At 38.6% G+C, this 15,147-nt stretch overlaps 1 protein-coding gene across 5 annotated transcripts in view; it reads right to left on the minus strand.

The window, feature by feature from the left end:
- The window catches only part of npnt.L (nephronectin L homeolog), a 55,514-nt gene that overhangs the window by 11,299 nt on the left and 29,068 nt on the right, over nt 1-15,147 (minus strand). For 2 of the 5 annotated variants that reach the window (XM_041590535.1, XM_041590538.1), the window contains 6 exons: nt 13,684-13,776; nt 10,976-11,095; nt 9,846-9,965; nt 9,126-9,260; nt 7,462-7,584; nt 4,414-5,091 (listed from right to left, as the gene is read on the minus strand). In XM_041590535.1, coding sequence (XP_041446469.1) covers nt 4,414-5,091; nt 7,462-7,584; nt 9,126-9,260; nt 9,846-9,965; nt 10,976-11,095; nt 13,684-13,776 — 1,269 coding nt within the window. The remainder of the gene's footprint in view (nt 1-4,413; nt 5,092-7,461; nt 7,585-9,125; nt 9,261-9,845; nt 9,966-10,975; nt 11,096-13,683; nt 13,777-15,147) is intronic. The other 3 variants (XM_018251760.2, XM_018251767.2, XM_041590545.1) reach the window with 2 other exon arrangements.

Genomic DNA, 15,147 nt, shown 5'->3' on the forward strand with positions numbered 1-15,147 from the left:
TCACTCGATAACACCGGATCGTCACATGTAAAATGTGAAGGTATTATCTGGCGACACAGGACCTGCAGTTTCCCACAGGCAATAGACTGCACTGTGCCACTGCCCCTACACTTCTGACTTTTATTTAAAATAACCTGTAAAACTGGTCCCATTCTGAGATTTTGCTACATGTTTAATGCAATGGTTTAACAGATGCAGTGCAATTCCATAAAGCACATCCCATTTAGTTACCAAGTTACCAGAAACACAGGTCCATTTTTTCTTTGTGGCTGCATTATGTTTTTACATATTTTCCAATACCTGTCATAATAAGTAACATATTGCTACAACTAATAATATATCAGCTGATGAAACGTATCTTATACTTTAAAGGGTTAATGTAAAAAGGTGCAAAGTTTGCTATCAGTCTAGTAACTCATAGTAGCCAATCAGCAGGTAGCCTTAAGGGAAGAGACACACGCTCAGATTCGGGGAGATTAATCGCCCAGTGACAAATCTCCTCTTATTTGGGGCTACTAATCTCCCCGAACTGCCTCCAAACTGCTAGAATGTACTGTAAATCGTTGGTGGGGTGGCAAAAGGTGTGCTTCGTTTTCTGAAGTCGCCCCAAGTTTCCTCACAAGGAACTTTGGGGCAACTTCGTAAAATGCAGCGATCCGAATGCCATACCGCCGGCGATTTATATTCTAGCCAGCGGGAGGCGGTTCGGGGAGATTAGTCGCCCCGAAGAAGAGGAGATTTGCCGCTGGGCAACTAATCTCCCCGAACCTAAGCGTGTGTCTCTGCCCTTACTTTACCAGTTTAAAAACAAACATCTGATTGGTTGCTATAGCTTACTACTCCTAGGCACACTATCTGGGGCACCATGAAGAGGGGAAAGGGGGGGACTGTTGTGCTGGGCCCAGTGAAAACCGCATCTGAAGGGGGGCTGGCCACGTTGCTTAAGTTACACAAATTGTTATGTATAAAGTTACATTTAACTCAATTTCCGTAACTTCCACAAAAACTGAGCTAACTTGCCAAGAAAAAACTTTCAACTTCATGGAAATCCCACTGCTCTGACTGACTTAGCACATTGATTAATTATTGTAACTATTTTTATGAATTATTACTGGGCCCCACAACAAGATCATTGAGCCTCAACAAGAGATTTTCCATGAAGATGTACAGCTGCTTATTAGTCCCACTGGTCCCTATATAGTTCCTGGTCCCTCCAGCAGTTGCAGGGTCAGTTTCCTCTATAGTTACATCCATGGTTTTCAGTAAAATGATTGGTTGTAATTGAAAAAACATTAGGGATGCTGAAACCACAATTTAGGAATTGGCCGAACCCTCGAATCCTTTGTGAAAGAATATCGTCTGCACGCGTGGCTAAAAAGTTTTTACTTCCCGGCCAAATCCGAATCCTGCTGAAAATGGCGAATTACCCAAGAATTGTGTCCCCTGTAGGATTACTGACCGTACATGCAGAGTGAGCGCGTCGCTAATCGTAACGCGAGCGCCGTATCGGTGCATGTGCAGTTGGAGCAAACTTCCGGTTTGTAACAACTGCGCATGCACCGGAAGTGACGGTAATTGCCGAAGGGAAGGAAGAAGACCAGAAGATTGCTGAGGCTCCGGAAGATGGCACCCATGAGCTCTTCTGCTCTCACTCTGCAGTCATTCTGAGCGGTCAGTAATCAGAGTAAACAGAGACAGTACCTTCAATGCCCACCTCCAGGTCATAAATAAACAAGTTAAAAATCAAAGGGCCAAGTACAAAGCCCTGCTGTACTCCACTAACAACTCTTGTCCAATTAAAAAACTGTTCCATTTACCACTACTCTTTGTAATCCATCAATTTGCCAGTTCTCTTACATAGTAAATTGCAGGTGGGAAATGTTGGCAGAAATTTGGGCGACTTTGGAAAGCTGAAGCGTCTCATATGTTTTCCCCCCGCCAATCCACATTATTGTGAGGTGGTTAGTTGCCTGCAGTAGAGGAGATTAATCAATGGCCAACAAATCTCCTTGTCTGTCAAGGGCATAACATATTTACACACAGTTAAGCCAATTTTATCTGGAGCCAATTAACCTGCCTGTATGTTTTTGGAAACATGACAAAAAAAATTGCCCCACGTCCCTGCTCTGTTTCAGAGCACAGAGACCTGCAGCCGTCCCTTTTAACACAGCACTGCATGACCATCCCATGGCATACAAGGGCTGCAACGGGGCCCTAAACTTACTGCCTGTCCCTTGGCAGGCAATAAGACAGGGCTGTCTTCAATCCGCTGTTGTTGCACTTTGCCGCTCACATCAGATTTTTAATCTGCCATGAGGTACAGAAAGAAGTACTTTTTTGAAAAAGAACTTTTGCTCCCCATAGAGCTTTTGTACTTCTGCCTGGGGGTAAATTACCCCCTATATATTCCCTTTAAATTTTCTTTCTGCAATAAAGCTGGATACACCTTTCTAGTGAATAGAAGATTTTTATGTGAATCAGAAAAGCCTCAGCATGCGTATCCTATCTTTTGCACTATGATTTAAACACTAAGTAATTGACATTGCACAGTTTTAACAATGTATAATTTTTCAGAAGTAAACGTTAAAACTAGTCGAACATTGTGTTGTCTAATATCTTTTGGCATTGCATATGTGGACACTGTACTGCAAGCCATTTGTGGGCAAGGCATTCTCCCAGACAGCTTCAAAAAGTGATTTCATTTGTATTCTTAAGAATTTCTAAACTTAGACCTGGGTCAGCTTCCAGAACACAAAATACACAAAAAAAGAAGTAAAAAAGACTGAAATACGGCCAATTAGTGGTCATATTTGGGTGAAAATATTTCATCAGATCAACTGTTTTTTTTCCAGGGAGACGGTTTAGGATTTCCAGAACACACTTTACTATACACCATTTAGCTGGTATGTACTTCCAGTGGAGACGTCCCTATATATATATATATATATATATATATATATATATATATATATATATATATATATATATATATATATATATATATATATATATACCAAACTGATATATTTGGTGTATATATACCAAAACCGATTCAAGTGTACAAATCAAAGACATCACAGGACTTAACCAACAATTTTGTTGGCTAGTTTCAAATATTGCATCTGAAATTAAACAATTCATAGTAACCAGCCAACTGTCTTTCTGGGAACCCTGTAACTTACACTAACCTGGTATGGTTCAGGTTGCTTCCTACTGCAGGCTATACTTGATCCTTATTTATAGGCTGCAATGCAAAACGAGCTGGCATTCCACCCATGGAATTCCACCAAATACTTCCCTGGTATCTCATTAATGCCCATTCAGAATAAAGGCAACGTGTCGCTCAAATACTCATAAATGCACTGTGTTTTGTTTCAGAAATGCTACTACGGTTAATGTAAATAAACTGTTGTGTAGCAATGGGGCACCCATTCAACTGAAGATGATAAAATGACAGATGTTTCCACAGCAGATAACAGATAAACGGAATAGGATAGAATGATTTTAGTTGTCTATACATGTGCTGATCTGCTATGCTCTCTGACTGATCAGTCACCTTTATAGAGTAAGATAAATAAGGGTGTCATTTATGGCTCTCTTCAGAGCTTTAGAATGACATCCTCTCTCAAATGAAATATTATATTTGTCAGAAAGAATTAGTTCATTTGTAGGTGCTGATTAGATTAAAATGTAAAAAGGAAAAAAAAATTGCCATCACTGGCACACTGTACTGTATAGTTTAGCTTAGCTGAGGCAGTGAAAAAAGCAGTGTTAAAATATATGAAATCCGAACATCTTTTTTTATTAAGCTGTTTTTTCACACTTCATTAAGTGTCCAGGGCAAATATTGCATTTACAATTCCCCTTGCAAAGTGCAAGTGTATTTACAGAGCACTTCTGCGCAGCCAAATAAAAATATTTTGCACAGGGTGCACAGAGTAGCTTGAGGGGGCGCAGGCCAGCAGGGCTCCATTGTGGTCTGCAGCCTCTGACACTCCCTAACTTGTCCATCTGAATAATGTACTGTATACATTAGGGGATTGGAGGGGAATGCATATGTGCGTCAACCCTCCTGTCCCTCATGTATATACAGTATCACTGCTGAATGCAGCAATAGCAGAAAGCAGTGTGCAAAGTGCAATGCAAATCCAAAGAGCCTCTATTATCTTAAGAGCTTTATGGCTCATTTTACTTTGGACTTCCTTTCATTAAAAAAAGGATAGCTGAAAATGCTATGAATGTATCATGTTGCACTACAGCTGTCACTGTTATTGATAAGAACGGGTATGCAGGTTGAGGGTGGTAGCAATTAATAAGGATTCCTCCTTTCTAAATATACTGTGTATGTACTTCACAATGCACAGATGGAAAATAGCTTACAGTAGTAGCAGTATATGAAAGGAAAATACTTACTAAAGACATCCCCTCTGGGTTTCTCTGGCTCCACTTTTATCCTATTATCAACTGGAACAGTAGTGTGTAAAGCAAACTCAGGTTCTCTTGTAACGACAATTTCCGGTCTTGTTGTTTTCATAGGAGAGCTGGTGGTTGGTCTTGGAGCTGGCCTTGTGACAACTGGTGGAGGAGGCCTTGTAACTGCTGGCTGGGGTGGCCTTGTGGCTGGTGGTGGTGGGGGCCTTGTGGCTGGTGGTGGTGGTGGCCTTGTGGCTGGTGGTGGTGGCGGCCTTGTCACTGGTGGTGGGGGCCTTGTCACTGGTGGTGGGGGCCTTGTCACTGGTGGTGGGGGCCTTGTCACTGGTTGTGTTGGAGTCCTTGTAGTAGGCTGTGGAGGAGGCCTTGTTTCTGGTTTTGGAGCCGGCCTTGTGACAGGTTTGGGTGCTGGCCTAGTCACTGGCTTTGGAAGGGGCCGTGTTGTAGGTTTAGCTGTAGTCTTTGGAGCAGGTTTAGCTGTAATAAATGAGGGTGAGGGAGGCCTCTTAGGATCTCTGCCAATTAAGTCTGGAATCCTGTTGCTGCTTCCTTCACTACCACTCAAATTGCTGCTATTTCCTCTTATTACATTCCTTGTGCTATCTTTACCTGGTAGAAAATTATGTGGACCTGAAGGATCAATCATCACTCTTGGGATGCCTAGAAAATAAATGATATAGTATATTAAATAATGTAAAAAAGTTTATTTATTTTGAAAATATTTTATTTGATTTTCATGATATGTTAAAAAGTTTAAAAGTTTAATTTTAAATTAAGTGGATGAGCCCTCAAGCACCTACAACCAAACAATGGGTGCAGATGGTGAATAATAAACTACCTGTCATCAAACTCACATATTTAGCCAGACGTTGTCCCCACAAATTTGAAAAGGTCTGGGACCCCTGGCTAGACGCCAACTCAGAAGCAGCCCCCTAGCTTTGTGCTTTCTTAACAAACCAATGTCCTTGGTCCGGAGTGCCCCCCCCCTCCCCTTGCCCACTTACAGATCTATGCTGTATGCTCATACTACTTGTCAATCTATTTTGATGTATAACTGCTTTTGGATTGTCGTAGCCTAACTGTACATGTTAATGTGTGTGTTGTCTTGTTGTGAAATACAAAAATAAAAACCTTTAAATAAAAAATAAAATAATTTAATTTTAAAGAAGCAGTATTTTGTGAAGCAAGGTACTTTTATGCAGTCACATTGTAGGGTTCATAAATATGTGTACAGGTATGAGATCTAAATCAAAATGCTTGGGACCTGGGGTTTTCTGTATAACGGGTTTTCCATAATTTCACCATATCACAATATTTTAAAACATTGAAACATTATAAATAAAACTATAGTATTGTTTTGCTACCAATATGCAATCATGGAGTTTAGTGAGGATTAAGTACAAGGTACAGACGTATTATTACAGAAGAAAGGATATAATTAAAAAATTAAATTATCTGCTTAAAATTGAAAATGGCACTTCCAGGATTCTAACCTTTCTGGATATCTGGTATAAGATTAACATTATCACTGTTTATGCAAGTTTATATTCTTTTCATAAACTACTTTTATTAGTAAAAAAGTATATACATATATTTGAAAATGCCAGATTGATAACTATAACCACAGCAACTTGGTCTTTCTTTTGGGAATTCTCCTGCTACAGATTCTTTCACGCCTAAAGAAGTCTATGCAGGCGATTTGCTCTAAGGTAAAATCTAGAAGAAATGACTGTATGCTACACCTGGGGGCCAATTCACTAACTTCGAAGTGAAGGATTCGAAGTAAAAAAACTTCGAATTTCGAAGTGTTTTTTGGGCTACTTCGACCATCGAATGGGCTACTTCGACCTTCGACTACGACTTCGAATCGAAGGATTCGAACTAAAAATCGTTCGACTATTCGACCATTCGATAGTCGAAGTACTGTCTCTTTAAGAAAAAACTTCGACCCCCTTGTTCGCCATCTAAAAGCTACCGAACCCAATGTTAGCCTATGGGGAAGGTCCCCATAGGCTTTCCTAAGTTTTTTTGATCGAAGGATATTCCTTAGATCGTTGGATTTAAATCCTTCGAATCGTTCGATTCGAAGGATGTAATCATTCGATCGAAGGATTATTCGATTATTCGATATTTGAAGTCAAAGGATTTTAATTCCCAGTCGAATATCTAGGGTTAATTAACCCTCGATATTCGACCCTTGGTGAATCGGCCCCCTGGTCTCAAAATAAAACATACTAGAAAAATAGATAAGAGTAATGATCAGATTTTGATTGACAGTTAGTACAAATACATTTGTGTGCTCCCTTTGCCTAAACAATGTATTTCAAAAACAACTCTGACACAAAGCCTACTAGTAGAGAGAAAGAGTATAGAGTAGGGGAAGTGAAGAGTAACTTGATTACTGGCCAGAATTGTTAATTGACTTTATTTAGAAAGTACCTTGTTTCCATGTAATAACAATTATATTCAGTGGCGGAACTACCGGGGGAGCAGGGGGTGCGAGCGGGCCAGGGCCCGCACCCCCTCAGGGCCCCCCGGCAGCTCACGCGCCACTGACAAATGCGGCTAAAAGGAGGGGACGGGGCCCGGCTGCGCATCACGCACCAGAGTCCGCCCCCGTCTAGTGACGCTACTGATTATATTACATTTCAATCAGGCCCGGACTGGCAATCTGTGGGTTCTGGCAAATGCCAGAGGGGCTACTATAAGGTGCCATAAAAAGTCAGTATTTAGTGGGCTGGTGGGGGCTGCTTGGGCCACTGTGTGGGCTGATTGGGCCTCTGTGTACCTGAAATGCCAGGGCCTATTTTAATTCTCAGTCTGGACCTGATTTCAATAGTTACTCTTTTAAACATCCATAATTATCAAAGGCAAACTCATAATTATTAAAAAAAGGAAATTCTGCAGAAAATGCAATGTTTACTACAAAATAACAGAACAGTGTGCTTGGCAAAGCCCTAAGAGTGCCCAAGCATCTAAGCATTCACCCTCTGAACTGGACTCAAAACAGTGGATATAGAAGAAACCTACGTGCACACTCAGCTCCATTGCCTCGATAACCTTCACTACATTTACATCTGTAGGAACCAGGAGTATTGTAGCATCTTGCAAATTGACTGCACTGATATTGGCCTGTGTAGCATTCATCAATATCTGTAAATTATAAAAATAGACATTACAGTCATGCACAGAAGAAAAGTCAGATTACTTAGACAAGAACAAGTTATATGATGTAATTAAATGAGAACAAAAAAACATTGACAGCCCCATCCCTGTCCACAGCCCTCCCTCCTGAACCACACCACCGGGGACTCAACAACTATCGCTTTTTCTTGGTGAAAAATGCATAGTAGTGCAGCAGGGTTGGTGTTGAACATCTTCCATCACTGAGATTACCAATGTGCAGTTAAAGCAAGGTCTGGAATGCCTTCAACTGCGCATGGTTCACAGTGAAACAGTGGAAGATGCTGCCCACCAACCCTGCTGCGCAACTATACATTTTTCAGCAAGAAAAAGATAATTGCTGCTTTGGTAGGGGGAGGGGGATGTAAGTCCATGTGCCATTGGATAAACCCATATGGAAAAGCGGTTTGTTAAATTTGCATTCTAAAGTTAAACTTGGAGTAGGGTTATACATTGTGTATACATTGTGTACTGAGAGGGGGTTTGTGTAAGATCTGGGATTTGACCAAGGCAAGAGCCTTCAGGTTGTTACAGATACCTAAAAGCTTTCAGACTCTTCAGGCTACAGCAAATTCAGTATTATATATTTTTTATACGCAAGGAATATCTATTGCGTTCTTTGTAGTTATATTTGTGCCTTTGATTTCACCTGCACCTTGGTAATAATTAGCATTTTAAAAAGAGTTTATAAAGGTATTGACAGGTTATTGAAGTATACCAGGCTGACTTGCATAACATATTAAAGGAAGAGGTACACAGAGACATACTGAATTAACCAGCCAGCCATTCATTGTTTTACTCAAGACACTTCATACAAAGCATAGTTACAGAAGAATATAGTCCCACTTCAAATGACCAAAATGATTCCTCTCCCTTAATTGTTATAGGAAAGTTATAGTTCCAATGGAATAATATCCTACATTTGGTGGAACTACCCAGTGGTAAAAAGTCTACAACATAATTGAAAGTGTTCTGGAGACCTAACGAATGAAGCAAAACCAGATGAATTGGGCAGTAAGTGTAAAGTGTAATTGCATGGACACTGGATCCCACACTTGATGTATGATTGCTTCTTAGTGTTCTTTCTCTAAAATTTTAAGAACACATAAATTGGTTTCTCTGTGGCTCTTCTTCTTGTCCACAGCCTTTCCAGACAGCGCTGCTCTGACTGAGTCTTTCAAATAAAGGGTGATATGTGTTTTGCAAGAGACAAGCTCTTAATTCTGTTAGTGAATAACAATAAAGCATTTTGCAATTTCAGCCATTAAGCAAGAAATACTGCTTTTATATTAGAATGCAAGTAAAAGCACTCAACTGAGTTCCAGAATCAACACACCCTAATAACACAAAAACGTATTCATGAGTAGAATAAAAGTATTTTCCAAACTTACACCACTACTACACATTTCCAGAATTTGTAAACACTTTACATTCTGACAACAAGTCTTTAAGATAATGTGCCATATATATATTTATAATATGCCTAACTAGTATCCGACCGCCGTACTTACCAAAACATTGGTATTTCCCGGCAGCATGTATCAGGTCATATCCTTCATGGCACTTGCAAATGTAGCTTCCAAAAGTGTTAACACATTTTCTCTGTCTGGGGCACACAGCTTTTCCTGTTGCACACTCATCCACATCTATTGCAGACATGTAAATAAATATGTTACTACCCTGTTACACACAGTTACACTGTCTTATTCACAGTATTATATGTAGAGAAGAACGGGATCTTAACACTGTATGCTCAATACTCAGTTCAAAACCCACAAATATGCTTTTTCCTGAAATGTTCAGATACATTATTCTCATCTAAAAATGGCAATGTTTTATAAGGCTTTTTTATAATTAACATCAAAACAGATAAGTAGCCAAATTCAAATAAAGAATAAAAAGGTATCTTTTGATTTTACCTGTAAGACCACAGTACTAGCAACTATCCATTATATTTCACTATTAAAATTTCACATGTACTGTACTTTTTTCATGTTAATGGACACAAACAGCTATTTATTACAGTTCTGAAATAAGCCCTTATAATATAAAACTACTATTACAGGCTGCCTTAAAGATTGATCCATTACTGTCTACTGTTAGGAGCTAAAGTTGGTATAAGATAATGAAGTAGGTTTATGTAATGGGATCATAATAATAAAATAAGTAAGAAGGCCATAAATAAACACATTGTATGCTGAACCAGGTACATGTTTATGGAGTTCACCTACCTACACAGGTTCTACCATCTGATCCAAGTTGCAAACCTGGGGAAGGGCAGCGACAACGAACATCTCCTTTCACTACATCACAGCCATATTGGCAGTTTGCCATTGAGCAAGTTAGAGCATCTGCAGAAAGGATGGCAATTAAGTACTTATGGATTATCAATATAAAATAATGCCAGTGCTACTTTATACAAGTAATTTGAATGGATTAAAACATCTTTTTAGGACTTCTTAAATGTATAGGCATACATGATTCCACTGCAAGGATAACCTACAAAATAAATGGAGATTGCATGCCAGATATGATATAGAGAAACATTAATCCCATTTTATATCACATGGGGTTCAAAGTACAAAATGGGGCGCAAACTGCTAATCACCATTTGCAATTTTCACCCTGCCTCATGGTGAGTGACTCTAGATGCAGTCTATGCAGTACGGAAATGAGCACTAGGACCTGCCCCTCTATTCGGCAACACTGTTTTCATAGGAGACAGGCAGTAAGTGGGAACTAACTGGTGATCTAGTTGCAGAAAGGGATTAGCTCTTTGAAATCACTCAGCATTGTTATCTGCATTTGAGTAAGGGTGGGACTGTCCCCCAAGACATAGTGCACACACTTCTTAATGCAATAGCTAAAGGGGTTTTTGAGTTATCAAACCTGGTGTTCAAAACTTGTTTCCATGTCATAGGTGCTCCTGTTCCAAGATACCAAGCTTCAGGAGTAAGTAACAGTTTTAATCCCACATTATCCTGAATTCATTACTAATGTGTTACTGTGGTAAAAAGTGCATATAGAACAAGCAGCGTTTATTGAAACAATTGTCAGCTTCACGTTACACCGTTTTTTAACAGAATGGCAACTGGGCATCAATAAACGCTGTACTATATTGAGCATGATGGGGAGTAATAAGTAACAACACCTAGCAACCAAAAAAGCAGGCAGTCTTAATATCAGTACAGTAGTTAGATTAACTAATAACAACAAACTGGTTACAGTCAGGCTACCGGACAGGTGTACACTGTCAGTATTACTACTTAGATCTATATTTGAAACAACATCTCAAACCTACTCTCACATATAGAACTTTATAGGAAAATGTAATAACAAGAAATGTAGATTATAAACATACTTGAACAGGATCCATCTGGCATCAGCATATATCCATTGAGGCAGTAGCACTTGTAGCTTCCATATGTATTCATACAGCGATACTTGCATGGCCGAGGTTTCAAACCACATTCATTCAGATCTAAAATGCAGTTGGATGAAGTTGAAAAGTATTAAAATTCAAAATATGTGGCAGATTTATCTTTGGAAAAACATTAGGCCTGTTTTACGTTTTGTCTCCAGGGAAAAAAACAGAACACGTTTGTCATTTTTTTGCCAAATATTTGGCCTACAGGATATTGGATAGACAAATATTATCCATTAAAATCAGGGTGAAAATAAACTTGTAAATAGGGTGCTTGTTAAAATATTCTTGTTGCCAGCAACAAAGTGCAGAACAAACACAAGAAATATTCTCTTTTCATGAATGAATGTTGATATTTCCTTCTCCAAATGTGCCTATTAAACTGAATAGTTACACATAAATGCATATTCCTCTTAAATGTAATGTTAGGCTATCATCTGTATGCAAGAAGCTGTTATATTGTATTGTTGAGGGAACTGATCTGTTTTACAACATGAAATTTCTATAAAGATGTCGGATCTGTTATCCAGAATGCTTGGGGGTGGGACCTGGGGTTTTCCAGATTAGGGATATGGATCAGCATACCATAGTCCACTAAAAATTACTTATACTTTAAATAAACCCAACAGGATTGTTTTGCTATAAATACGGATTCGTGCAGCTTAGTTACCATCAAGTACCATTACAAGATGTGATGTCCCTAAGTAATAATTACCAAATAAAGATATGAGATCCTTATCCAGAAAACCAAACTAAATTACGGGAAGGCCATCTCCCATAGTCTCCATTTTGTCAAAATAATCCAAACTTTTAAAATTGATTTCCTTTTTCTCTGTAATAATGAAATAATACCTTGTACTCAGATATAATGTATGTATGTAAATATAGTCTCTAGCCCCTCACCCCCCCATTTTGCCTTTTGTACTCCCCCTTGTATTACAAGGTGTTTTGTATAAAATTTCACAAATAAAGAATATATTATATCAGATAATACAATGTTGGGCACAAAAATGTCTAGAGGCTGACACTTGTTGATATAACTCTTCTGGACTGTAATGACTGGACTGTAATGAGTCAAATAAAATATTTTTTAAATGTGAAACACTATGGAGATTAGAAAGCACTTTCAAGTATAACTCACGCATGACTTTGGTTGTCCTGTGGTTAAAGCATTATAAACCTTTTTAACACCATTCCAAGGATGTAAAATGATGGAGCATTTTAGTGTCTTGTGGTCTCTAAATATAATTCCTGTAGCCTATTAGCATGACTTTAGCAACTTAGTTTTTTGCATTATCTCATGCCAAGTATACAAAATGTCTATCTATCACTGCAGATGTATTTATCAGGGGATATACCAAAATAACCAATAAGTACTCCTGAGTACCACTAAAGTGTTTTGAAAGCCAAATGTTTGATGGCCAGAGCAGCAGACATCAGGAAATGAATGAACAGCGGGGAGCTACATCACTGATGGTTACAACATGTATTTTTCATCAGGTAAATATGACAATTGAACAGATCAGCATGCCACTATTCTGCAATAATGCATAGCAAGCCAGAGCCATAAAAGACCTATGACCAAAAATCTGAAAAAGTGCCTTGTGGTAAGGAGGATTGAAAGAACAACCGTAAGCATGTAAGTATAAATATAGGAACAGAAAGGGTAGCTGTGAATCAAGAGAAAAAGGTGAAGGGGCAACTCTTCTTTATCCTTAGGCTAGTCATGCAATAAATCTTTCCATCTGATCAGTCCCTAATAACAAGACAACTTGCCACTTTCATGACAAGAGCTTAATCCTGATTGACTATAATTGTCTCTTATGGAAAAAGGACTGAACTTGGTAAACTCTGCTGGACTCATCCAGTTGAAAATAACTTTCTAAATTACAGGTATAATGTATATATTTAAACATTACTGGGTAAGCAAAAACAAAGTTTATAATAATGAAAATATATTGTATTGTTGGTCTACACTAGTAAAAATGGTATGTTTGCTTCATAGTTTATACCAATAAGCTGCTGTGTAGCCATGGGGGCAGCAATGCAAGCTGGAATAAAGGCACAGGTTGCATAACAGATAAATTCTGTAGAATACAGAGCTTATATGGTTTCTGCTATGTAACCGGTGTCATTTAGCCCTATTTCAGTTTGAATAGCTAACCACATGTCTTTGTTTATAAAAACAATATAGCAATATAAGAAAATATAGCTATAACAGTATGTCTGAAGCAAACACACAACTTTTATCGGGCAGGGCAAGACTATATTATATTTTATTTTAACTACCGATACATTTTCATGTTTTGGTGTTACTGTTCCTTTAAATCATGGAGCATTGGGGAAATAAGTTGTCCCTTAGAAAGGAAAATATGAAGATGAATATATGTTTGTTCTTGAGTAAAGAACAGAGCACAAGCCAGGCAAAGAGAAAAATTTTTCCTTTTAATTTTGGAAGAATAAAGGGCAAGTGTGCATCTGCCAATGCATGTATGCTTCTCATGCCTCAGGCTACAACCTAGTTTCTGTGCCACAGCCATCTCATCCTTAGAAGTTGCAGCCACTGCTTAAAGGACTAGGTAATCCTTGACAGCCAGGCAAGTAGCATCGAGATCGCTGGCTTAGTTAATTATAGACATCCTCACCCCCTGGTGGTACCCCCGTTGCTGGAGCCTCAACAGGATACAAAAAAGGGACTTCATGATACCAGTCAGGTACTGTAGTCAACAGCTGATCATCTTCTCATAAAAGTAGAATAGAGGAATACATTCATGAGGCTTTTCTTGCCAAATGTTACCCAACATTACCCACCTTCAGTTTTTTTCTTGAAGAACTAAAGGTCACACTATACAACGAAGAACATTGTTTTTGAACAAAATTACATTTTAAAACAGTGGCACCCTAATAATTCATATTCACTGGGCATAATAATTATATTAATATGTCATCCAAACGTCTCTCAGATATGACTCCATCCAGTAATCTGTTTTATACATTTGATCAATGCCTCTGCCTTAGACTTAGACGGACAGTATGTGTTTGAGACATCTAGGGGCACATTTACTATTGGTCGAATATCGAGGGTTAATTAACGATTATTCGATCGTCAAAGTAAAATCCTTCGACTTTCGAAGTCAAAGGATTTACCGCATTTCCTTCGCTCGATCGCAGGAAAAATCGTTTGATCGAACGATTAAATCCTTCGAATCGAAGGATTCGAAGGATTTTAATCCATCGATCGAACGATATACCTTTGATCAAAAAAAGCTAGGAAAGCCTATGGGGACCTTTCCCATAGGCTAACATTGGTGCTCGGTAGGTTTTAGGTGGCGAAGTAGGTGGTAAAAGTTTTTTTTAAAGAGACAGTACTTCGACTACCGAATGGTGGAACGATTTTTAGTTTGAAACGTTCGATTCAAAGTCGTAGTCGAAGGTCGAAGTAGCCAATTCGATGGTCGAAGTAGCCAAAAAAATACTTCGAAATTCGAAGTATTTTTCCTTCTAATCCTTCACTCAAGCAAAGTAAATGTGCCCCCTCATTTATGATTCACAGAACATATCCTAAACACAGAATTCAATTGTTAGGTTTTTATGTTACGTATACAGTTTCTTTTTTTTCCCCCAAAAGTAAGAATATTCTGCTCCTTATGATCACTGAAGCAAGTATATTTATTATCTCTAATTTTGCAAAACCGCTTAGAATTGTACAAGGCTTAAATGTCACTGTTATTAAGCATTTATATCATAAAGTTGGTTCTCTGGTGAATCTACATAACAGCAAGGGAGAAACAGTGGGAGACAGAACAACTCAACAATGCAACTGACTTATATTAGTTCAGGCAATCAGTTGCTGGCACATGTTCAGCACTGTACTTTCCTTAGCTACGAGAGGGTTTTGAAAGCCATACTAAGAACACTTTCACCTGTTGAGAGCATATTTCTATATTGCATAACTAATTATAAGTGTAATAACTAAAATATGCTAGCATAATGTGTCTAATGGTTATTAAATGTACCATTTGGATGCAGCAGAATTAAAAGGAATGTCAGGTGGGTTGCAAGCAGCAAGCCTAATAATGCTATATAGTCACACTGGAGTTACTCATTTA

Source organism: Xenopus laevis, chromosome 1L (genome assembly GCF_017654675.1).
Source record: "Xenopus laevis strain J_2021 chromosome 1L, Xenopus_laevis_v10.1, whole genome shotgun sequence".
NCBI lineage: Eukaryota > Metazoa > Chordata > Amphibia > Anura > Pipidae > Xenopus > Xenopus laevis.